This window comes from Sorex fumeus, unplaced genomic scaffold (genome assembly GCF_029834395.1).
Source record: "Sorex fumeus unplaced genomic scaffold, SorFum_2.1 ptg000035l, whole genome shotgun sequence".
NCBI classification, from domain to species: Eukaryota; Metazoa; Chordata; class Mammalia; order Eulipotyphla; family Soricidae; genus Sorex; species Sorex fumeus.
In genome coordinates, this window is record NW_026606092.1 from 11,771,925 (window position 1) to 11,798,449 (window position 26,525).

Here is a 26,525-nt window from a genome sequence, read left to right on the forward strand (position 1 = left end):
TTAAGAATTCTGGGTTTTTTTTTTTTAAGGATAAAGGTTTTGTAGTTGAAGTTAATACTACTTTCGAAGACTTTGTGGCAATAATCAGCTCAACTAAGAGATCAACCACATTAGATGCGGGAAATATTAAGTTGGCTTTCAACAGTGTAAGTTACCATGTTCATTACAAAGAACAGGAATTTGGTAGGAGGGTACAGGGAGGTGCGTTGTCTAGACCTGTCTATGCTCATTACTTTCTCTTGGCTCTATGCTTAGAGAATACTCCGGGTGGGTGTTGGGGACAATGGGGTGCTGGGAGTCAAACCTAGATTGACCTTGTGCAAGGAAAGCGCCTACCCACTGTATTCTCTCTGGCCTATAGAAAGCGGTTTTAATAGTTTGGTTATTAATTCCTTGAATTGTATAGGTTACTATAATAAGATATTGTTAGTATTTTACAGAGTAGCAGACAGTTTTTCATAATAAGGTAAATGAAAGTATATAGATGATTGACTGGATTTAAGGTTACTTTACTTAAATTAATTGGTGTTATAAATGAGCCCTAATAAGTAGAGAATTTTAAGAATAGTTTAATTCACTTAACAGTTACAATTGTACAAATGATAAAATACTATTTTCAAAGTTACTAGAAAAGGCAGAAGCCCGTGAACGTGAAAGAGAAAAAGAGGAGGCTCGGAAGATGAAAAGAAAGGAGTCTGCATTCAAGAGTATGTTGAAACAGGCTACCCCTCCGATTGAATTGGATGCTGTCTGGGAAGATGTATGTACTTCCGCAATTTATTTCTTGTGAACTGGAAATTTAATTGAGAATAATGTTTTTAATTCCTTGCCTATTTTATATTGATAAAAATAAGTTGAAGTTATCAGTAAATTCGTTAAAATATATGTTTTATATTTTAAGTGTATAAAGCAAGTATAAAATCAGTGATTCTGTATTTAAGAATGTTAAATAACGAAGTTTGTGGGACCGATTTTTATTTGCTTTTAAATTTAACTTTTAGTTATTCATATATTCTTCCTCTGAATTTTTTAGATTCGTGAGAGATTTGTGAAAGAGCCCGCATTTGAGGACATAACTCTAGAGTCTGAAAGAAAACGAATATTTAAAGATTTTATGCATGTCCTTGAGGTAATTTGAGTACTGTAATACTGAATACTACAAAATTACTAAAATAGAATTTAGAGTTATTAGTATTTATCAGATATGCTGCTTTTGTAAAGTAGAGAGAAAGGAAGTTATTAAGCATGTTTCATTAGTTAGGGTTTTTAAAAACAAGTAGTGTTTATTGAACTAAGTATGATGAAATTATAAGCTAGTCTCTTAGCAGAACCAAAGGTATTAGGATATTTTGATGAAGATTTCAGATAGGTACTTTTAAATAGTAATCGAAATTGACTGCAATTCAATAAATTAAATTCAATATATTGAATTGCAGTAATTTTTTGCTTGTGTGGGACAGGTACTGTTATAATTATTTTATATATTTAATTATTTCACATAAAACTTAGTAATTATTAAAAACAACCCTGTGAAGTTATACATGAGCAAACTTTTTTCTTTTTTTTTTTATGAGCAGACTCTTAATAAGATTCTCAAGTTCACATATATATGATTTGAGAAACTCTATTTCATGTTGTGTCTTTTTTATAATTCATTACTCTCTAGCAAGATTCTTTCTTGATCTTTGCTGAGGGATAACCAGTGAAGTCATAACTGAAGCAACCATTATAGCAAAGAAAGGACTAGAATCAGCTTAGGAACCCAAGACAAAAACCCTAAGGATGAGAGTCCTTCAGTCAGATTATTTGTTTCCATTTAATTTGTAGTTAAAGTCAAATTCACTGTCAAGAGCCAGAGGAATATTTGGAGTTTTTATTGTAGAATTCCCTTTCCTGCAAGACTGATAATTGTTTTAGTGAAACACATACAGAGAAAATATTTCCTTTTTAATTTTATGTGTCGTTAGATTTTACATGCCATTAGATCTAGACTAAGAAGGAAATTCTCCTTGGGTCAAAGAGATGCAGAATTTGCATCTCTTCTGAGGTTAGCCTTTATCTTAGTTCATCTTTGAGGTAGTCCTTTATCTTAGGGCTAAGGTGAAGCTCACTCAAAGACAAATATATTAGAAAAATGTTGCCTGGATGTATGTAATTATATTTTGGTCTGAATGTAGTATGATTGATCATTCAACAGCTGTTTCTACTGACTCCTGCTATTTTGATTTTATAAAATCTACTGTTTTAGGACCAGGGAGATGGCACACAGGGAAGTGGGGGTGGGGGGTCATGTATGTTTTGCAAGTGGAGGTCCTGGGTGTAACCCCAGCATCGCTCCTGGAACAGCAGGTATGCTGAGCACCATCAGGTATGCCTGCTCCCTCCCTGAAATGTCCTTGCTACAGTGCTCTTAACATTGTTGTGTGTTTGTCTTAAGGATTGAGTATAGAGGCCTGCTTTTTAAAGTGAATATATACTTGATTCTTTTTTTCTCTCCTCTTGTAGCATGAGTGTCAGCACCATCATTCAAAGAACAAAAAGCATTCTAAAAAGTCTAAAAAACATCACAGGAAACGATCTCGTTCTCGATCGGTAAGAATGAGAACATTATTAATTAGTTGATATTGTAAATATATTGTTATATTTGTTGACATCATTATGCACAAAATTGTTTGTGTTACTTTAGGGGTCAGATTCAGATGATGATGATAGCCATTCAAAGAAAAAAAGACAGCGATCAGAGTCTCGCTCTGCTTCGGAACACTCTTCTAGTGCTGAGTCTGGTAAGCATATCTGTTTACTTGATTAAAATTTTTGAGGACCAGAAAGAAGGTACAGGGGTAAGTTGCTTGCCTTGCATGTATCTGATTCCAATTTCAGTTACCAGTTTTATTTAATTGGATTCCTGATGCTGGTTGGATGTGACCCCCCCCCCACCTCTACCTCCAAAATTTAATTGAAAAAAATCATTTACACTAGGGTGTTATCCTCAAATGCTGACACTTTCTTCTTATGCTGCTTAGAGAGAAGTTACAAGAAATCAAAAAAACACAAGAAAAAAAGCAAGAAGAGGAGACATAAATCTGTAAGCAGTTTTTTAATATTTATACTAGCCATTTGCCTTTCATTTCCTCAGTGGTAGTAGAAGCCAGTTCTCTCGAGTACCATACAATCCAGATGCGCAATTTGGGTCTCACCTAAGAATGTAATGTTTTGGGGCCAGAGCAATAGTATAACCATTCGAATGTTTGCCTTGAATGTAGCTGACCTGGGTTTGATCCCTTGCACTCCATATAGTCCCCCATGTAGACAGAATTCCTGAGCACTACTGGTGTAGCCCAAGAAACAAAAACTGAAGAATTTTTTTTCTTCACCTAATCTTCTAATGAAATCTTTTAATAATTTGGAATTCTCACTTTTTTTTAAAGCAATCTTATAGAAAAGTCCATTTGTGGTTTCAGCTATTCAGAAGAACTTTAGCTCCTTCCTCTAATCTTAGCTCTTAATCTTAGATACAGTCGAGCAGCCTTTTCATAACATAAGGTCACCAGAACATTTGGTGTCTCCAGAATTTATGCTTATCTAAAGGATGATGCGTTTTAAATATTCTCAGCAATTTGTTATCAGTTTTATTAACTATCAATCTAAAATGTGATTGATCTTACTTTAGCGGCCTGTATATATGTATCTTAAGTAAGTTAGGGACTGGGAAGATGGCTTGTTAGAGTATATGCATTGCGTGCATGATGTACAGTCCAGTCTAAGCTCCTGATTCAGTGACACTTTGTTAGTTATAAACTAATAACTCACTCTCATGAATTCACAGAATCCTTGACGTTAGCAATGCAAATGTTCCACTCTAGGAACAAGTAGCTTATATAGAGGTTCTTAAGTATTACCTTTGAAGGAATTTTAATTAACATACTGATGTTTTTATTAAAGTACTGACTTCTGTTTTTGTTTTTGTTTTTTCAATTTACACAGGACTCTCCAGAATCAGATGGGGAGCGAGAAAAGGATAAAAAAGAAAAAGACCGAGAGAATGAGAAAGACAGAACAAGACAGAGATCAGAATCAAAGCACAAATCGCCTAAGAAAAAGACTGGAAAAGATTCTGTAAGTATTTAGACTATCTTTTACCTCTCAAATATTTTTTTAAGTCATCAGAGAAATTTAATTTTTCATTTTATATTGTTAACAGCACTCTGTAAGTATACTTTCAAACCACCCAGAGTCACAATCTCACTAAGCAATGCCAATGGGCATTTTTTAATTTTTATAAATTTTTTTTGGCAGGGGAATTGCGGATATAAAATTTAATAAAGATGAAATCTGGGGCTCTTTTCTAAAGTATTGACAATTTTTGTTATTAAATCCAGTTCAAAGATGATGTTCTAGTCACTTGAAGGACCAAGAATATAGCTCAGCTCTAGAGCTCTTGCCTTGAATGTTTCAGGAGCAAAATTCAATCCCCATCTTCATGCATACACAAAAAATATCTAGTGACTGTAATCATTAGGTGGATGAGGTAAATAAGATAAGAAAAAGTGGGTAGAAATGGGGGGACCACGCAGCAGCTGAAAAGCCTCTGGACTACAAGAGGAGAGTTGTAACTACAGCTTGCTGCTCTCTGGTCATTTTGATTCAGTTGGCATAGGATGAAGGTTTTCTCCTGTAAATCATCTTTATGAGTCTAAAGCACATCCTTGGTGAAGAATGAGTATTTCGTTAATTGGCAACTCAAGTTTCTTAATTATAGCAAATTAAATGAAATCCATAAAGGGACAAGGAGAATAATCATGTAATCTGTCCACTTATTGAAAGGTCATGTCTCACATTTGATGAAATAGTAATTTTGTTTGCTTCCATTTTTTTCAGCTAAATCTTAACCTTCTCATTATTTAGCTGGGGTCAATAGATTTCTGAAGCTCTGTAACAAAACGTGGAATAACCATCTATATGCAAAATGGCTGTTAAATGAAAACAGATAGTTCATATTTAGGAAAAGGAAAAGAAAAATGTAAACATTTGTTCGGATTTACGTAATGTAAACTGAAAATAACACTGTGCAAAAAGACTCATTTCAGGTTACTTACCTCCCCTTAAGAGAACCAAGCACTACCCTCAGTCAGTAACCTGTTCGGTTTTGGGCAAAGAGATTACTCATTAAACACTTCCAGTAAGGTATTTATTTTCATTAAAGAGAATTCATATAGATTTTTAATCCCCCCCAAAAAATGTGTTATCACTAAACTAGTTCATTACAGTGCTTTAGAATATTGATACCTCATAGTAATTTTTTGTTGTTGTTGTTTTAAGGGCAATTGGGATACTTCTGGCAGTGAACTGAGTGAAGGAGAATTGGAAAAGCGCAGAAGGACCCTTTTGGAGCAACTGGATGATGATCAATAAATTATACCAAATATGTTTACAGTATGATTTAAAGTCTGACTCAGACCAGGGACTCTATTTTAAGTTCAATTGATATAACACTGGGTTTTAATTTTATCACAGGAAAAAAAAAGTGCATTTAAGTATTGTTATTGTGGACTTTATAAAAGCAAAGGAAATTGAAAATAACTTTTGATTCTGTATCAAGAATCATATTTTCATACTGTCTTTCTGTGACCCTTTCACAGGGCACTGCAGGATGGATTAAAGGTGGCAATCTATTGGTAATTGCAGATGTCTCTACTTTGTTCTAAAATGTAAGTCTTGAGGTGATTTGATTTACCTTAATTGCAGCTGGATTTTGAAGATACAATTACATTTTTTTTAATTTAAATATCTCATAGTACAAAAGAAGCACCAGCAATTGATAAAACCGCTTTTTTGTCACTTCCCAACTGGTTAAAGCCGAAATGATCTTTTATGGTGAGTTCAGAAATAGGTGTTCTTACTGGGAACCTGGTAGACCCTTAATTATAGTGGTGCTAAATAGCACTACTATCTTCAAGCCACCATTATTTTTTATGAAACATCTGGAAACATTTTTAAAAGGCTATTGTGAGGGCATTATTTTGAGGTGATGTTTAAAAAAACTAACATCAAATCAAATTGTAAATTAGTTTGAATATATTGCCTTAAGGACCTACTAAAGAATGTGCCACCAAACTTTAAGTGATAGTTGCAATATCCTTGTCTAAACATAAAAATCAATGTTGCTTAAACATTTAACAGTTGTCCTTTTTTTTTAATCCAAACTTTCTCTTGTTTTTTCTTTTTTTTTTCCCACTGAGGAAGTTTTTTATCTTCCCTATTCACTGAGAAGCATTGACTTCGTGGTACACATTCTAAAGCATTTCTGATTTGAATATTTTTGTACATTTTTATCAATTATTAAACCTTCTCTTCTAGTGTGTACTAGTATTTATTTCTACTTAAACTGCTCAGCTCTTAAAAAAAAAAAAAACAATTTAAACTAAATCCCCTCAATTTTGCTTCATTACCCACATAGGTTACTGTCCCTTTTTTTTTTTTTCTTTTTCAAAAAAAAATAAGAATTTCATAAATTGGGACCAGGGAAATATCTCCAGGGGCTGGAGTGCATGCATTATAGGCCCTGAGTTCGATCCCCGGAACCTCACCACTACCATCATCACCATCACCACCCTGAACATTGCCCACACTGCCCAATGTGGCTCCAGTGACCCAGCAAAACTGGGCCGAAGCAGCTTCGAAGGCCAGGCTGAATATTGCCGGGAGTTGACCCCCCAGTACTTCCTCACTGCTTGGTCTCCATCCCACCCCCAGACAACAATATTATAAATCAGTTCTTTGAGGCCCCTATATTTGCTTTTGATCTATGAATTTCCTACAGAATATTTTATGGTTAGTTAATGGTTTTAAGTTCGAGTACTCTTTACATGCTAACTTATAAAGATTAGTAATGTATTTTATACTATTTTCCTTCAGTGCAGGAGGGTTTTCTTTTCCAAGTAAAGTTTTAGCACATAGGTCTTCAGTATTAGAATTTCTACTCTTTTAGGTTGGATTTAGAATGAAAAATGCTGATTTTATTTTTCTTTCACCATCCTAGTTAATTTGAAAGGTGGGACTGACCAGGACATTTCTTTCAAGACATCCTGCCCTGTATTTCGATTATATGTGGCATCCACTATTGAAAGCCTCAAAAGAGGGGCCGGTGAGGGGAGAGGGGTGTTGGTAATTCTAAGCTTCTGCCAAGTCATTTTCTGCTGTGAAATACGCCATGACTTTGTAGGAAATGAGAATCACTATCTTTAGAAAGTGTGAAGTGATCAAGTTGCTTGCTTGAGGTTAGTTCTATACTGTATTAGAAACAGAAAAACTTTGGCAATGGGGAGTTGCCTAAAACTTAATTTTTGGAGGTCCTGTTAATGATAGTTGATACTGCTAATCATGTCAAAACACTTGGCTTGGAAGTCAGTGGTCATTCTTTAAAATATGCATATGATATTGGTTGGCAGGAATACTCGTGATGTTTCACAGGAGAACTTAGAATCTGTAAAATTTTGTTTTAATTCCTTTCATTAGTTCCATGAATGATTTTTTTCCTTTAAAGTATAACTTTAAAGTTTTGATCTTCCTATTTAAATAAAAAACTTTTGATGTGTTTAGCATGTCCTTAAAATAGATTTCTGTATTTCTTATAGAGATACTGTCTTATCACTTCCAATCTTCTTACAGGACAATATAAAGTCAAGTTTCCCTATAATTCAGCCTTGAAAATTATTTGACCCTATCAGAACCAGTGAAAAAAAATTGAGAGTCAAAAACACATCATCCTTATTAGGAGATATGTTTATAATCTTTGTCTGCCTTTCAAAAGGATTTAGTTGCCAGAAAAAAAAATTTTAAAAAAGATACTGTACTATCTGAGAGTAGTGATGGGAAGAATCTGTTGTGCATTTGTTTTGGCTTTCGGATTATCATATGGCTGTGCTCAGTGTTTTCTGCTGGCGGACTCGGGGATCATGTAGGGTGCTGGGAACTGAACCTGTCTTGGCCACATTCAAGGAAAGCACCCTACCCACTGTACTATCCCATCACCCTAGGAAGATTTTGTTTTTGAGCAAGAGTTTTGTATGAATATTTTAACTTTTTAGATGTGGTTTTTAGTCATCTTTTTAAAAGCTAAGATATCTGGAAGTTTGATTCTGTTGGAAATGAAGGAAAGTGTGTTTATTTTTGAATTAATCATTTTCAAGTAAGTCTCAGCTTCTTTGGAAAGTACTGATTACTCTCTCTCAGTATTATGAATATAACGGTTACTAGACTAAATTTACTTTTATGTATCATCAAAATCAAAAGCTTGTAGATCTGAGTTTTATTTTCCTCCTCGTACATAATTCTTATGTGGGAAAATTGAATTTGTTAGTCTAATGATTTATACTTGTTTCCAAGAGCATTTAAATTATACTTGAAAAAAGTTTTTAATTGCGATTCTGTGGTTTACGGTACTAATCGTGGTTTCTCATGCACATAATTCCAACACCTTTAAAGGTTGGAGAGTGGGTGAAGTGAGTGGACAAGGTGCTAGCTTTGCAGGTGGCTAACCTGGGTTTGGTCCCTCAGCACCACATACACCCCCCGAACCCCTACCACCAGGAGTGATCCTTGAGCCCTAAGCATCTTTGGATGTGACCCTCCCAAAATAAAACTAACAGTAACGATGCTTATAAATAAAAGTGATAGCCCTACAGTTAACATAGTGCCCATATTTCAATATTACTCAAAATAATAATGCTTCCAAGTAAATTTGATAATAGCTTTTTCATCTCGGCTTGCTAGTACCTCAATACAACCATAAAATGAGAAAGATTGACATACAGTAAAGCAACCTTAATTCTTACTGATTCAGAAATAAAACTTCCTAAAATAACTTCATCTGTGCATTTTTCTGCAAAGGTTTATGATTTTCGTTTATTTTCCAAAGGATCTATACACTGTAGTAAGAAGCATTTTGCCGAGATCACTGATTTTCATTCTGACAATTCACAGACCAGTGCAATTTCACAAAACTTTCTTGCTGGTCTGCTAAAACCAGTTGTACAGTGGTTTTCAGCTGTTGGCCCTTGGGTGGGTAGGTGGGTCCGCATTTGTAAAGATAAAAAATCATTGGTATAAAGGATCCTTTAGTGGTAACAGGGAACTGATTGACAAGTAGATACTACATGCTTTCCACTCAGAAGCTTCTATATAATAGTCTTTCTTTTAAAAAGCTTACCCATATTTGTGAGAAAGCTTTCTAATAGTAATCCTTACTAACCAGGAAAGAGTGATAAATAATACATGAAAACTTGTTTGTGCTGAGAATTGTGCTTAATTAGGCACAGGTTCCCTTGAACACTGCCAGGAGTGACCCCTGAGCACAGAACCAGGAGTAAGCTTTGAGCCTTGCTGGGTGTGGCCCCAAAACAAAAAACAAATGAATAAATATAAGTCACAAGATTACAGAACTGAAGCATTTGCAAAAGAAAATGAGAGAATACAGAGGTATAGCATTTTCCTTGCATGACACTTCACGAGCTGGGTTTGATCCCCATCGTGCGTTGTCCTCAAGCCACACCCAGAGTGTTCCCTTAGTCCAGAACCAAGAGTAAGTCCACAGAGCACTGTCGGGTGTGGCCCAAAAAAACAAAAAATAATTTATAAAAAAAAATTTTAAAAGGCAAAACTAGGCTAAGCATATCAATTCCTTCTATCTAAATTGAGATTTTTTTTCTCCCTCGGGAATGTATCTTAATACAATGTAAAATTTAAAATTTTACATTCTCTATTAAAACTTGATTTGCTCTGGCAAAATAGCATTACAGATAATTTTCATGAAAGTGTGTTCTAGTAACTTACTAACAAGTTTATGATCTCATTCTGTGGCTCTGGTACTGGCACATACCAGTAATTCTCCAGGAATTCTTAAACCTTCTTTATTCTTAACCTTGATCCAGCTTTTCCAGTGTGTTGATTTAAATGGCTCTCATTGTCTTGGGGTTGGGCAGGGATTTGTTTCACTGACTACTATATCCTGCGCATCAGAATAGTGCCTCCACACAGGCATTTTATGGAATGAATATCAACTTAGTTACTTATCCAGTGTCCTCAACATCATATACATTTAAGGGCTTGAAAATCACCATTGCAAAAAATAAAAATGATCCACAATTAAATCCTCATATATGAAGTGCACTTAAGATAATTTCTAGTCAGTATATCTTCAGAAGTGTCCAATAGCTTGTCAGACATAAACTGTGATTTCTGAGTTAGATGATTTGAAGCATATCTTTCATATAATCACTTATATACCATATTAGTTTTGAAGAAATGACTTTAATTTGAAGAGCTAACATTGAACTAAATCAGAAATGATCCTAAATGGTTCTAATGGTCACAATAACCTAATATCTTATTAAAATTCAAAACTAACAGATCAGCTGTTTTTTACAGAGATGGATATATTGATAACATGTCACTTAAATGTTATTGGGACTGACTTAAAAGTAGAAATTGAAAAAGAGTTTTGTTCAGATACCCCATACCTTCTATCTCTCCATAATTTACCTTTTCCTGGCCTAAATAGTAGGGTTTTTTAATGCACAGAAAACTGCTTTTATGACTCAGGATCTAATTTAACAAGGACTACTCATTGTTAGTAGGTTGGTAATTGATTTAATCTTAAAGTTAATTGTTCTCGGCATTTCAGGAATAGGCTAATACTCAACTACTACTTTCATTAAAATAGGAGACAGTGGCTGCCTAACCAAATGAAATTAAGCCATTCCTTAATGCTGTTCCTTGGGGTATCTGGGTATACTGAAAAACATGTTTTGGGTCAAGCCTACAAACTTATTTGGTAGGTGTTGGTCTTTACCTACCTCTATAATTAAACTGAAGACTTGTTCTGAAAGGTGAGTAATAGGAGCAATGATTTCTGTTGTCTGTGTTTGTAATGATCAGATTTTCTCTTCTGTTTATATGTTCTAATGTAAAAAAAAAATCCCTATAGTTATAAAACTAGAATTTTTGTAAATAAATATAATTTATTAGAAAAACTGGCATCTTTTTCAAAAAAGTCGGGTTTGTGTCAGCATTTTCTTTAATAACCTTATTGTAGAAGTTCGGTGCTGAGATTTTAGCTATGCACATTGCTCATGGCTTGAAAACTTCTTTTTTATTCAATTAAAAAAAGTAATGAGTTCATGCTTCAGTCGGCTTAATCACTTTAGTCAGCTTAATCAGTGGCTGAATAAATAGCAGTACACAGTACTGCTGCATTTAAGGAAAAAAAAAAACCACTTGCTTTTAACTCTAACGTTAGATCCCCCAAAGTGTTTCAATATCTTAAGCATTTATTTATTGCTTCAGATTTCTTCTATTGATGCAGTTGTCTATAAAGAAATGGACAAATTAAATTGTATGAAATGGGCAGGTACTCGTTTTTGCAGACATTTTTGATAAAATTGAGTTAACTGAAGTATTATTTTATCAAATTTAAATAGAAGTATATGATTTTCATACTTATAATATTAGATAATAAAAACTAGTGCAAAATGATGCAAGTGTGGTATAGAGAGAGAGTTCAGCAGGTAAGGGTGCTTGTCTTGCGTGCAATTGACCTGGGTTTGATCCCGGCTCTGCCTGGTATGGGACTTAAAACAAAATTTTAAAATTTGGGGTTTTTAAGGGCCAGAGAGATAAAATAGTGGGTAGGACATTTGCTTTGCTTTGCACAAATCTGATGAGGTTTGATTTCTGGGAATCCACATGTGTTCCATACACTGCCAAGGAGTGCTCCTGAGCAGCACAGCTGGGTGTGGCACAAAACAAAAATTAAGGGATTCAGCAAAATGGAGAGTCACTGATGGGTAGCACAGTCCAACTGTGATGAACAAAAGGATCTGGTCTGCACTTTCACTGTAGTGAATTTGGGTATTTAGGATTTAAGACTTTTAGTTACAGGATGGGAAATGAAGCATATAGGACTTAAAGGTTCTGAGTCATCAGTCATGAGACACTTGTCCTAGTATAAAATGAGATTCTATTCTTTTTCGGAATGAGTACTTCCCACCACCGCCTTATAAAATAAAACTATAAGACTTCAACTACATTATTTAGCACAGTGGAAATGGCACTGAATTAAGAATGAACAATAGAAGAATAATTCCTTAGAAGGTGCCATGTAGAGTACTGCAGGTAGGACACTGTTCTTGCACATAGCTGTCCCAGATTCCTTCCCAAGCAACCTATATGTTCCTGAGCATCCCAGCAAAGAAAAGTAAGTCTTTAAATGACTGAATTGTAGCCAAACGAGAGTGCTGTGGAAGCTACGAATGATTTTCTAAGTACATCTTGGGGGATATCTCTTCACTAACAGAATTTATTTGGTGATTACACTCTTAAGTAGCAAGGGATCTGACGTTCTTAAAGGGGAGTGATTTCCTTGAGGGAGCCCTGCTTTAGTTTGTAGCAGTGATTATCCCTAAGTATTGCAGTATGTGAGTGAGCCCCCTTCCAAGTGGGGCGTATTTTCTTTAAAATTTAGCAAATTTAAATTCTGAATTCAAGTAACAGGACACATCTGTTTGTAGATACAAAGACACAAGTATAAAACTGCTGAAAGTAAAAATATATCATTGAAGGACCACATTACAAAAGAGTAGTGTAAATAGTTTATTTGTCCATATGCCATGAAAAGACCAGAAAAGTAACATGAACTGCTTTTAAAAAACATATCTAATATTGCTAAGAAGCAGGCCCATTAATAGACTAACAGAAAAGAACATGCCAAAATTATAGTCTTATTTGTAGGTAACCAGGCAATTATTTCAACATTGAGCTTTAGAAACAAGCTCATTTTATTAAAGGACTTTGTGTTACGTTTCTTGGTCAAAATTTTTTTAAATATAAAAGAGTCAAAGGGAAGACAGAATCTTGGCACGTTCTTTTTGAAGGACACATTTATGAAAATGTGCTAGCAAGCGGCAGTTTAAAAGTATTCTTTTTGTAAATTGGTATACTAAAGTGAAGTGTGGCTGATGCCTAAACTGTCCTTGTAGTTAAATATATATTAAAAAAAAACTATAAGTTAAAATAACATTCAGATTGTATAGAATAGGCTGATGCATTTTTAAACAATATTTACAATATTACCCAGAGGCTTAGGTGGGAATTAAAGAGAAGTGTAAAAACCATAAAAAACTGCACCAATTTCATAGCAAAATATCTGTACATTTTAAAAGAGATATAACTACACATTATCCAAGGAAAATGGGACCTTCACCAAGGAGTTCACATAAAGCACAAAAAGAATTCAGTGGTTAAATACTATACAATAAACTTTACAATTAATATACTGGTGTAATGTACCAAGGTAAGCCAGAAGCAGAATATGTTTTATGAAAAGTACAAATTAGCTTCAGTCCAGTTTTTGACTTTGGAATGGATCAAGTGCCCTGCCAGAGATGAGGCAAAGGAAAAATAACTATGGCTTAGCCATTTAGCCTCATTACGTGTTTAAACTTAATCCCAAATGAGTATTTCGGCAATGTAATTGCAATTCCCCATTAAGTAAACTGGGAAGTGCCAGAGGGAAGTTCAGGGCTTAGTTAAGGCGCTTGCTTGGCGTGCCACTGGCCCCTGTTCAGTCTCCGGCACCTTATATGATCCCCTGTGCATTGCCAGTTATGGCCCCCCCAAAAAACAGACAAAACGTAAACTGGAAAACAGGACCTTCTTGATCTGAATGACAAATGTATCTTCCAATTTACAAAAGGAAGAACTTGGGGGTGGAAAACCTTGCCATTGTCAGAGGAGAGTGTAAGGCCTGGTTATAACACTCCACTTTGCCAGACGTAATCTTGAATGTTGTGTTGATAGAGCTAGTGAAGTTTTCCTCTGGCGAGCAAGGCACTGATTTCTAATCTCAAGATTGGCCCAGAATGGTCTCAGAACTAATACTGATAACTGAGATGTTAAGTTTAGTGCTCATTAATAAATACATTTGCATTGTTTAAAAGCTGCCTCTAACTGAAGAAGAACCAGTACTGCAAATAAATCTTAGACAATATTTTTATCATACTGGTGAATGTTTTTCACAGGTCATTGTACCCTAGCACAGAAGTAGCAGAATGTAAAACAAGACAGTTAAGTGACCTTCTATGCCACTAAAATTATATCCTGTTTGGTCTTTGTTGGCGCATGGGAATGAACAAGAGAGTTTATCACATGATTTTCCTCCCATATCTTGCAAGCCCTTAAAAATACAAAGCTGACGTGTATGGCTGAAACAAAATTCCTTAGAAGACATCTCAGCAAGAGAAGCCCACAGCAGATGCATCCATGTTATTTACAACTTTGCGGGGAACCAAGGTGGGCCATCATAGGACAATCACAATGGCAGGTAGTGAATGTAACAAAAAATTTACATTTTGGTTAAAAAAAATCGAGTAACATTGGTGTGTCAAAAGATACCTAATCAAATCAAATCCTATTGCTTTGATTAATCTGAGCAGGTACTTCCACTTTGAGGCACTTGTTAACAAAGGTTGAAAGGAAAGCCCGCCAATTTTAAGTTCCTATGTGTCTGCTAAATCTGAGCCCTTAGGATATTTTTTCTATATTCAAGGCTGCAGTTTAATGGTAGCACATAAAGTTCATGTGGACAGATATTCACGCACACCCTCAATTCATATAGGCAGGTACTGGGTTCATATGGTTATTTCGGCACCGTTAACAGAACGCAAGTTCTGATCATCAAAGCGCCGCCTGACACTTCTCCTCACCGCATCGGCTCGTCTGTATGGTTGGTTTCTAAGATCTGCAAAGAGGAAAGCAGCAATGAGTATTGTGACCTTTAATACTGTCTCAGCAAGAGAGGCCAGCTGGCAGCCAATCAAAGCAGCTTGTGTAGAAGAGACAGCTAAAGGGCCCTTCAAATTCACTTGAGTATTTGAGCCAAAGAAATACTATCCCATCAATACTTATTCAAACAGGATGCAATATGTAGGGTTTCTGGGCCTCACTGAAAGATACAAAGAGTTCATGTCACTGGCCAGAGTCTAATCTTTTTCTAAAAGCTTTCAATTAGAAATAACGTGATTTTTTTTTTTTTGCTTTTTGTCCTAGACAAACATTAAAATTAAAACGGAATTTTAGCTGCAAAACTTACTGCCCCCTTCCATCAACATTGAAATTTTAATCAAGGAAGGAACCTCCTGCTTTCTTTACAGATAAAGGTTCTGTTTTTTTTCTACTGTTAGCGGAAATTAGTTACGTAAATTAGAAACAGCTCAGTTAACCACGAAATAAAAATAATTACTAGGCTGAGGACATGAAGCACTTGCCTTGCATGTTGGAGGGTTTGGTTCAATCCTGACACTGATCACCACTAAGCCAAAATACTACTACATTTCTAAACTTCACTGGCAACTGTCCTTCATTTTCCGTTTTAAAAAGTCACGTATTCCTTCCTGCATTCTCCAGTTTTTACTGTGAATAAACAGCAGAATACCAAACAATAAAAAATGCCATGTATGAACACAGGTAGACATTTTGAGTGGAATCAAATGGAGCAGAGCATGCTTTCTTAATATGAATGTTTTCTTGAAGGTTTTTTTCCGACTCAGGGCATAGTGAAAAAAATAACGCTGACTTAATTCTCTCCCCCATGTGTAAGTAGTATGTGTTTCCCTTTAACTCAGTAGTGTCAATTTCTTTTACAAAATATTCTATTGTTAGAAGGGGAAAGAGATCACAATTAAGCCAGATTGAGTCTCCATTCCATTGCCTATTCAACACACTGAAAATGGTGTTGACGTGCAAGTTTAGCCCATTTGTTTTTAAGTATAGTTTTCTGATATCAATAATGGTACCGAAACCTAAAAGCAGGGTTCCTGACTTCCTCAGGGAAACCAGAAGATCTAGCAATATTGGGCCCAAATTATTTTGGGGTGGGGGACACACCCAGCATTGCTCAGGGGTTAGTCCTGGCTCTGCGCTCAGGCATTATTCCTGGGGTGCTTGGGGGCCATATGGGATGCTGTGACTCAAACCCTCCAGCCCCTGGGCCCAAATTCTTGCCTGGCAAAAATCAGCTGGAGCTGAGCTGGTCAGCAAAAAATAACCTGGAGCTTAACTGGTCAGCAAAACCACGACTAGCTTCTGATTCACTGGAAAGGCCCTGCCCTGCTGCTAATTTCAAGCAGAGAGTAGCTTCTCCTGTTCTAATCCTTGTGAGTCCAGAAAAGTAACAAAAGGGAAACAAAATTCATTTTAAGGCTGATTGGACCTAAAAGAATCTTTTTAAAGTATCCTTTAAAAGATACTCCCTGGCCAGGACCTGCTCTTAGATCCAATTAATAACTCAAAGACCTAGAAGAGGGTAACAGAAGGGTAGCCCAGCACCTGCAGCCAGTACATTATTCACAAATAACCCTTGCCCAAGCCATCACACTTGAGAGCATGAAAGCAGGCCAGGAAGAGTCTTAACATAGGCTCAGCCTCACATCATTAGAATGTGAGGTGCAAAGATTCCCCTAGTCAGACTCTCACCAGGATAACCCTCAGTCATAGAATGGAACCATTGATCTGCATACAGAAAGAAGAGGAAGCTAAGTAAAAAGTGATGCTTGCCAGCTCTGTGTATCCTCCACCACCGGTGTGCTAGAAGAAATCCTTACCCTCGAGTGAACATTTGGAAATTTAGTGATATTATTCTTCTTTAAGGCTGAACAGAAAAAACAAAACAAAAACAAAAAAAAACACAAAATGATGGTTAAGCAAAAATGGGATGAAAATGGAAAGCAATTCAACTTAGTGTTTTAACATTCCCGGGCATGTTAGCCAACAGGAAGAGTGTGGGAGGTCATTACTATTAGAAAGGTTAGATTCAAAGGAAGGATCAGGTTCTTCCCACCCAGCTCTGATCACTCAGATCCAAGCTGCTTTGAAGTTTGGCTCCAGAACAACAGAGTCCAGCAGTGAAACAAATAGCAGACAGCTGAGTAGATGATAGTGTGAAGCTTTTTGTTAATAAGCATGGTGGGTTAAGGACACTACAAAGCAAGCAACAACACACCAAGTCCTTTGACATCTTCAGAGACTGAGACATACACATAACACATGTTGTTAACAGAAAACTGAATGCCACGAAATCAGTTCCATGTCAACCTCAAGATGGGGGTCAGAGGAGGGCCATTTCCTTGTCTTAGAATTTCTAGTCATCTGGACATTGCAAAGAAGCAGATTACTTATCTAGGCACAAAGAAGTAAGCCCAGTAACTTCCTGGGATAACAATAACTTTATCCCTTTTTTAAAATTCTAAGAACTGATATTTCCCAATTAATGAGGTTTCTTGTGGGTTTTTTGGTTTTGTTTTGTTTCATTTTGTCACTGGGCTACTGGAGGTGCTCAGGGCTATTCTTGGCTCTTGCTCAAGAATCACTTCTGGCAGGGCCTGGGAGACCACTTGTGATGCTGAGGATCAAGTCCAGGCTGGTCAAGCTAAGTGTCCTGCCTGCTGTACTATTGCTCTGACCCCAGTTAATAAATATTAGCTAATAAATAACTTAGGTTTGACATGGAACAAAGTCACCAGTGAAGTAGAATGAATGATGTAAGATGAGGGAGCAAGTATGCCTCACTTTTATTCCTGCCTCACAATCTTGCTCCAGCATGGAAGTGTTTGAGTCTGTGGATTCTGTCCTTCACTCCAAAAAAAAAAAAAAGCAAAACAAAAAAACCCCAAAACACAAACCAGAAAATTGATCAGATAATAAAGTTGAGTATAAAGCTGTATATATTGCCTGTGTCAGTTTATACAGATTTCTCACTGAATAGGGCTATTTTAAGCACTCATCAGGAGTTCCACCACACTGCCAGAGGTGTAGCAGTTTTAAACTGCAGGGAGGTACGAAGGATCCAATTTACGGCTGACATAATTCGCATAGTTTCTTCTGAAAATGATTTTGCCAGGAGAGCAGTAAGCATTCCTGTACAGCTCACTTGGACTATCAAAGCATGTTAGGTGAGTATAAAAAGAAGGCTGACTTCATAGCTGTGAATATTTGAACACTTAATTGAACACTCAGTAGGGTGTTAAATGTTAAAATAGCCAACAAATGTTTAAAAGAGTTAATGACCATGTGTTCAAAAATGTCAGACCACAATATTTTATTAACAATTAGTTGGTCCCTCTCCTGCTTCTCAAACTAGTATTTTCTGTTTTGCAACTTCCATGCAGCCAGACCATTGCAGCTGTGAGGCTTCATCAATGCATTACAAGTGGCAGTGAATGAGCAGTAATGACTATCGAAGTGCAAAATCATGCAGTATGAGGGTGACATACAATAACATGATGGAGATTGCAAATCCATGCGACCATGTTGGGTGGCCCTGACAGACATACATAAGAGGTCGAAAAAAAAATTCTGTAGCCACCTTTGGAGAGCATCAGTTGAGAAAGGGTAATAGTTTAGTAATGGCATTCCTCAGTGAGAACAGGTTCGCAGAAAAATCGAGAGCCACGCTTGGCGGTGCGAGCAGTAAAGGGCACGGTCTTCAGCACTGCATTGGAAATGACAGCCGAACAAGACAGACAAACAGGAAGGAAAAGCCAAGACCCACAGCATTAGTACAGGGTTAGTGTTCTGTTAATCATACCCGAGGAACAGGATGGAGGATGTGAGCATGAGAGGGGAAGTGCAATATTATACCCAAGTATGTTCATCAAGTCTACAAGAATTACTCCAACTGGGGCTGGACGGCACCACCTCAGCCCCCTCTCCCAGGGCCTCCCGCCCGGAGCCGGAGGGTAAGGGCAGCAAACAACTTATTCCAAGGAGAATGGAACTACTCTGTAAGCCTATCTTCATTCACCTCTGCTGGGATGTGAAAAAGCAAGTCAGGCAAATAGAGACAACATTTTGCCCATCTTACCAGCCAAGGGCTGCTGGGTGATGGGAAGGAACTCCTGAGGAATTGACATGTTAGGCTGGGCACAGCTTTATCAGCAGGTTCATTTTACCGCAGATGTCAGGTGCTTACTCAGACCTGTTCCTGGTTTTATTTGGAGTAGAGCTTTTCCCTTTCTGTGTGTGTGTGTGTATGTGTGTGTGTGTGGGGGGGGGGGGGGGGGGGGAGAGTGTAGGAGCGGGGCAGGAGAGGTGCCAATTCCAGGGGCTTTCTCTGGGGGGTCAATCACAAAGCCAGTGCACCACTGGTACTGAGGAACCAGCAGGCATATGTGTACAGAAGGACACAGACGTGGGGTGGACTGTCGGGATTACTGGACACCAAGGTCTTACACTGCTGGCTTTGAGCCAAGAACTTGACTGACTTCCTTTTGAGTGATTTACTTCCCGGGTCTGAAGTGGTATAAAAAAAAAAATTAAAATTGTGATTGGGGCTGTTTGGGACCCGTTTCCAATGATTAAGCTCATAACCAAAAAAAAAAGAGAGAAATTAAAACTCCTAAAGAGTCACACTTTTTAAAAAAAATCAGAACGGATGAAGAAATGGGAATGATGACTGGACATTTGATATGAAGGACCTGCTTCAGAGGAATGTAATAACGCTGGCTCTGAGCTGAGAACTGTGGGCATCTTTGTTTTAGTACATTTCAGTTTTGACTTTGAAGCTAAAACTTAATGAGACAAGAACCAAGATCCTTGCGCACTATTCCTCACTGACAAATGGCCACTCCCAACCCCTACTTAGTGACCCAAAAGAATATATAATTGAAACCCAAGCACAAAAATTTGTAAGTCTACAACTGTACCTCATGATGTCTCACTAATAAAACTTTTTAAAAAAAGAATAAAAATACCAGCTCTGAATGTCCCACTGTAGTTACTCTGAAGGAGTAACGAGGCTTTTAAAGAATATGCTGGAAAAATCTGCAGGGACTGTGGTTAGTACAGTCTTCAGTGGGTCCTTTCAGCAGCATTTAAGAATTGGGCAGAAATGGTAATGAGGAAGGAAATGGAACATGCTAATAAGTTGGAGACCATGGAAATCCATTAGCTCCTGGGTCCCCAGTGAAATCTACAAGGTCCCACTGACATTGAGGACAAGTTCTGAGAATTTGGGCGGTCTTCGATAGGGCTAAATATATCATACACTAGCATGAAACACTAGCATGGAACCCCTCTGCTTAACGTTGAACCTGAATAAGTGAAAAACTCGAAAACTATGGACAACAAAAGTAGCAAAATATGCAAGTGGCCAGTGTGAGCAAGGCCAGAGGGGTGTGCATGGACAACAGTGAGAAGGTATCTTTTACCTGTAATAATATCTTCTATGGCACCATCTTTTCCTTCATATACATGTCTATTATCTTTCACTTGTCGCCTTCTCAGTTCCGCAATTAACTCTTGCTGCTGTCTCTTTGATTTGTGGGAAGGAGACTAAGAAAGAAGAATAACAGATTTAGTGGGACCAAAGGCACCCAGATGGTGAGGACATGGAGAACACATGTCTGTGGACTATCACCAACAAGCAGCTTTAGGGGAAAACAAAGAGCATCATCCTGATATTCTGCTCAAACACAGGAAGAGGGCTGGAGAGATAGTACAGAGGGTTGGGCACTTGCCTTGCACACAGCTGACCTGGGATCCATCCCAAACATCCCATATGATCCTCCAACCCACCAGGAGTGATTCCTAAGTGCAGAGCCAGGAGTAACCCCTGAGCATCGCCTAGTGTGCCCCCAAACAAAATAAAACAACCTCCTAAAACCAAAAACAAACAACAACAACAAAAAAAATCAAACAGAAACACTGGGAAAGTATCTGTCTGGAAGACTTAAGAATACAGAAGTCTGCACTGGCAGGTAGCAAGAGCAAAACGGGAGCCTAGGACAAGAAGCAAGAGCCATCCTTGGGTTACCAGCAGGAGCCATCGACTTCTTTTTTGTTGTTTTGTGTTTTTTGTTTGTTTGTTTGTTTTGATTTTTGGGTCACACCTGGCGTTGCACAGGGATTACTCCTGGCTCTTGTACTCAGGAATTACTCCCAGTGGTACTTGGGGACCATATGAGATGCTGGGAATTGAGCCTGGGTCAGCTGCGTGCAAGGCAAACTCCCTATGCTCTGTGCTATCGCTCCAGCCCCAAATCATTGACTTCTAAAATATTGGCGCAGGAGCTAAAGATGAAGAACCCAGTGGCAGGACAGTTGTTGTGACCTTACCAATGAACCTTCCACCCATAAAATTCTCCCTTACATCCCTCCTCATGAAGCAAGTCTCAATGATGTCCCCTGGAGGCATCTTCCCTGCACACTGAGCCCTCGAATGGACAGCCTATACCAGATATGATTTACATTACAAGTCCCCATAAGCCTGGACACCACACAGACACACTCTTCACCTTAGCAGGGCAGTCTGTGCTGAATAAGTGATGTACAAATCCATGTCCTTGTATAGGAGCCTGAGAAGCCATTAACGGGCCCCGGACAGGTCACCTCCCAGGAACCACTGCACTGCCCGTTCCAGGTAGCCTCCTTCAGAGCCCAGCACTGCTCACCTTTGGATCCTGTTGCTCCATCAGCGCTTCCTGCTCCAGGAGTTTTTCCATGAGTGCTTGCTCCTGCTTTTTCCTCATCTCATTTTCCTCTTCTGCTTGCTGGAGAAAGTTAAGAAGAAGTCATGAATTATGGCAGGGGAGATGATAGCAGTCACAACCTCTCAAATTAATTCTTTAAGACTCATTCTGTCTGAAGGTACAAGCTCTTCTGCCAAATGCCTCTTTGGGTCACCTGCTTGACTGACAACTTTCAAAAAATGGGGCCAGAGAGAAGACACAAAATGCAGGGAATTTTGCCTTGTATGAGGCCAACCTGGATTCCATTCCTCGGTATCCCAAATGGTCCTGATTCCCATAAGGAGTGATTCCTGAGCGCAGAGCCAGGAGTAAGTCCTGAGCATCACCAAGTGTGGCCCCCAAAGTCAAAATTAAATATACCAAGAAACTTCCAAACTAGCACCTGCTTCCGTCCAGCTGATCTACACCTTTGCTTATTATTAAAGACTGTGGGCTGCGACCAGGCAAGAGATTGTGTAACTGGATATGGGGTTTCGGGAATGATGTGACAACAATAAAAGGTTTCTGAATAAATCATGACCAAAAATTAACTCAAAGTCAAGCACAGAATGAACCCAGGTGTTTCTGGCAGTATGCTTGCCCAAGTTACATTACTCAGACATTATAAAAGGAGTCCCAAGAGGAAAAACTTTAAGAAGCCTGAGCTAAACTAGAGATTTTCCAGTCTTCCTTCTTATTTATGTGGCTTAGTAGCAAAGCATACTCCTGGCATTCAGGAGGCCTGGGTTTGCTCCCATTCCCCAAAGAGCAAACAAACAAAATCCCCCTCCTAAAATTCTTAATATTGGTCAAGTCCTAGCACCAACCGAGGGCCCAGCCCACCACATCACAATCAGAGCAGAATGGAGTGAGGTTGTGGTGGGGCTGCCACAGTCTCAAGCTGGCTCAGATGGTTCCACTCAGGTGAGTCACTTTGAGAACGACCAGGCTTGGAGCCAGAGAGATAGTACAGCAGGTATGGCAACTGCCTTGTATGCTGCCAACAGGTATTCGATCCTCAGTCTCCTGAGCACTGAAAGGAGTGATCTCGGAGTGCAGAACCAAGACTAATTTCTGAGCACTCCTAGTGGGGCCCAAAATCCAGAAAGGAAAAGAGAGAGAGAGAGAGACAGAGACAGAGACACAGAGACAGAGAGAGACACACACACAGAGAGACACAGGCAGAGAGAGAAGCACCAGGTAAGACAGGGCTTTGCCAACTTTTTCCACTGGCCTTTTTGCTTGTGAAAGTTTTATATGAGGGCCGGAGCGATAGTACAGTGGGTAGGGTGTTTGCCTTGCATGCGGCTGACCAGAGTTTAATCCCCGCCATCCCGTATGGTCCCCCAAGCACTGCCAAAAGTAATTCCTGAGTGCAGATACAGGAGTAAGCCCTGAGCATCCCTGAGTGTGACCCGAAAAAAACAAAAAAGAAAAATAAAAGAAAGGAAGTTTTACATGGCCCCAGACATATAAAATAAATCAGATGATATTTACTAAGTCATAAATTTATCTTGAGACAACTGTCTCACAACTCCACATGAGACTGAGATGCAGTTTCACAAGCTAGGTTCTAGACCACTGGTGTTCAAGCATGGACATGCCCACAAGGTGCAGAAAGGCTGAAAACTGTGATTATCACTTGGGTCCAGGCGGCAGCCCGCAGATATGAAAGGCTCCCGCATGCTGCTCTCAGATGCCAGGGCCTGGGACTAACATCTGCTGGTTCTGCCTGATGCCAGCTATGGCACTGGCAGCAAACACCAGGCTTCACTGTTTCCAACTGCCAAACAAAGAAGCAACTCTCCTGCCTCAAGGGGGCAGCCAAGAGCATTTATGAGGGGTTTGAACCCTGCTCCTGGCCTGCCACAGCAAAGCACACCTAACAGGTCCAGACTCAGCACCCAGAACTACCCACTGGTCTTTGCAGAGCCACCCAGCACCAGGGCCAGCACCAGGAGGAAGTGGACACCTGCCATGAAGGCTTCCCAGGGTGCCACACGCCTGCTTACCTTATAGGCTTTCACAAAGCGCACGAAGACGGGAAAGAAGACAGATGGGGGTGTGGTCTTGGGGTTTTCTCCAAAATACTTCACAACGTCATCAAAGGCGTCCTACAAAGAAGCACATTTCCACTGAATGTCCTGCGTTCCATGGAGCCAGGAACCTGCTGCTCTGGGGAAGAGCAGCAGTCCAGTGGCTGCGAGGCAACTCCCAACTCACTCACTCGCTCACTCACTCACTCTCTCTCTCCTCTTCTCTCTCTCTCTCTCTCTCTCTCTCTCTCTCTCCCTCTCTCGCTCTCCCCCCTCTCCCCCCTCTCACTCTCTCTCTCTCCCCCTTCCCCCCCCCTCTTCCTCTCCCTCCACACTCACCAGCCACCAGCCTCAATGTCCTGATGAGCATAATGTCCTGATGTGTGCCACACACACACACACACACACACACACAAACACACACACACACACACACACACACACACACACACACACACACTCTCTCTCACACTCACACAAGAAGAACTATCCAACTGTTCTGGAAGACCATGGCAGAAAACCATGGCAGAAAGCCTATGATCCCATAAGGGTAGAAATTATCCATGAAGACCTCAGACTTCAAATATCACTCGCCCATCAATGATGCTTCTTATAAGATCCCACCATGGGAATCAAGTGTCCAGGATCTTCAGTGCCTGATCCATGGGCAGCCACCTGCAGTCAAGGCCCTCTCTCTGCATCTCTAAAGTCCCACATTCTGCGATGCATGAGCAAGCTCCCCAGGCTCTTCCTCCAGCATGGCAATCTCAAACCCAGGGCTGTCTGTTACACTAAGATCAAACACTACAGATAGAAATCTGACAGCAGAAATGCGGAGCCCAGGCCTGACACATCGGCCGAATCCAAGATAGGACTCACGAGGAAAGCTGGGTAGGGTGAAGAGGATTTGAAAGAAGAGAGTGAAGACCCCAAATTAGAGACATAAAATGAGCAGGGTGGGGCAGTGCCCAGTGCAATAGTCAGAAAGATCCTTCAGTGAGCTATCACGACTACTAAGAAATCCACTCGGGGCTGGAGCACAGAGGGTAGGGCATTTGCCTTGCATGCGGCCGACCCGGGTTAGATTTCTAGCATCCCATATAGTCCCCTGAGCACTGCCAGGAGTAATTCCTGAGTGCATGAGCCAGGAGTAACTCCTGTGCAATGCTGGTCCCCTGTGACTCAAAAAGCAAAAAAAAAAAAAAAAAGCTAAAAATTAGGGGGGAAATAAGACAGAAATAGAAAAAAAATTGAGACTGTACTTTGTGGAAGACTTCTGAAATAAATTTTATATTAACACATATTAGATTTCTATCTCTTCTTAAAAATAACTGATATCAGGGCTGGAGTGATAGTACAGCAGGTAGGATATTTACCTTGCACGCGGCTGACTCAAGTTCGATTCCCAGCATCCCATATGGTTCCCTGAGCACGGCCAGGAGTAATTACTGAGTGCATGAGCCAGGAGTAACCCCTGAGCATCACCAGGTATGACCCAAAAAAGCCAAAAAAAAAAAAAAAGAGAGAGAAAAGAAAAAGAAATCCACCTCTGGCAAGTGAAGCAGGTGGCTTAGTGATCTAATCACTTCTCCGAAAACGGCAAAGGTCACAGACCTGGGCTATCTTAGCATCGTCCTGCAGCTTCTTCAGCTTCCCCTCGTTGTTGAGGATGAACTCCTTCAGCAGCGTGTTGTGGTCATGCATGGTGTATTCTCGTTTGGTCAAGTCCATGCCCCGCTGGAGTTCCTTGACATCCAGCAGAACGTTCTCAAGGGAGACTAAAAGAAAAGAAGCATGTCGCCATGAAAACCAACCCTCGAGGGACAGTACAGGTGTCAAGGCCCTTGCCTTGCACGCTGCCAACCCTGGTTCAATTTTGGCACCAGTTATGGTCCCCTGCTCACAGCCAGCTGTTCTACGAGCAGAGACAGAAATAGACCCTGAGCACTACTGAGCGTAGTCCAACCTTTCCCATCGCCACCCTCCCACTCCTCCAAAATATCATAGCAAGACTTAGGAGATGTCCCAAAGGCCTGGAGCACAGGTACTGCATGCACGAGGCCCTGGGTTTGATCACCAGGCTAGGTGGTCCCTGAGCACTCAACCATCAGGTTGCACCACGATGGGACAGCTGGAGATGCCCCCAGGATCCTGGCATTACTGGGGAGCTCCACCCTAAAACACAAACTCGCCTCAAGTCTAGTGAATTCTAAGGGCTATTTAAGGTTGTTGGATTTACCCATGACAATAATCTCTCTCAATGTCAATGGTCTAAACTCACCAATTGGGAGGTGCAGAGGGGCAAAATGGATTAAGAAACTGAATTCAACACTCTGCTGCCTACAAGAAACACACCTGAACAGTCGGAGCAAACACAGACTCAAAGTCAAAGGCTGGAAAACAATTCTTCAGCAAATAACTCTTTCCAAAAAAGCCAGAGCGGCCATACTTGTATCCAACAACATAGATTTTAGGCTGAAAAAGTTTAGAAGGGACAGCAAAGGCCATTTCTTAATAATCAAGGGATATGTATATCAGGAAGAAATTACACTCCTAAACATAGATGCACCCAATGAGGGGCCAGTAATATACTTAAAACAAATGTTAACAGACCTCAAGGAGAACTTTGATAGCAACACAATAGTAGTCAAAGACTTCAACATCACCTTTTCACCTCTTGTAAGATCAATGAGACTGAAATTCAGCAAGGAAATACTGGCTCTGAAGGAAGAAATGAAGAGAGAAGGCTAGTAGATAATACAGGGTTTTTCATCCCCCAAAAGCCAAACACACATTCTTCTCCAATGACATGGAAGATTTTCCAAGATAGACCATGTGCAGAGCCAAGAAACATACCTCAATAAAATCAAGAAGATAGAAATCGTATCAATTATCATTTCAGATTGAATGAAATAGAAATTAACCACATAGA

The 26,525-nt window shown here is 39.3% G+C and overlaps 2 protein-coding genes across 9 annotated transcripts in view; one reads left to right on the plus strand and one right to left on the minus strand.

Annotated features, from left to right (window-relative positions):
- PRPF40A (pre-mRNA processing factor 40 homolog A) overlaps nt 1-7,603 on the plus strand; it is a 47,154-nt gene extending 39,551 nt beyond the window's left edge. For all 8 annotated transcript variants that reach the window (XM_056117576.1, XM_056117577.1, XM_056117578.1 and 5 more), the window contains 8 exons: nt 30-146; nt 623-760; nt 1,034-1,129; nt 2,506-2,592; nt 2,687-2,783; nt 3,024-3,085; nt 3,985-4,116; nt 5,320-7,603. In XM_056117576.1, coding sequence (XP_055973551.1) covers nt 30-146; nt 623-760; nt 1,034-1,129; nt 2,506-2,592; nt 2,687-2,783; nt 3,024-3,085; nt 3,985-4,116; nt 5,320-5,412 — 822 coding nt within the window. In that variant the 3' untranslated portion in view covers nt 5,413-7,603. The remainder of the gene's footprint in view (nt 1-29; nt 147-622; nt 761-1,033; nt 1,130-2,505; nt 2,593-2,686; nt 2,784-3,023; nt 3,086-3,984; nt 4,117-5,319) is intronic.
- Nucleotides 7,604-12,635: 5,032 nt separating this feature from the next.
- Nucleotides 12,636-26,525, minus strand: part of FMNL2 (formin like 2) — a 372,490-nt gene continuing 358,600 nt past the window's right edge. The window contains exons 22-26 of the mRNA XM_056117609.1: nt 25,208-25,371; nt 23,570-23,671; nt 21,501-21,599; nt 20,259-20,382; nt 12,636-14,794 (exon numbers count right to left, since the gene is read on the minus strand). Coding sequence (XP_055973584.1) covers nt 14,685-14,794; nt 20,259-20,382; nt 21,501-21,599; nt 23,570-23,671; nt 25,208-25,371 — 599 coding nt within the window. The 3' untranslated portion in view covers nt 12,636-14,684. The remainder of the gene's footprint in view (nt 14,795-20,258; nt 20,383-21,500; nt 21,600-23,569; nt 23,672-25,207; nt 25,372-26,525) is intronic.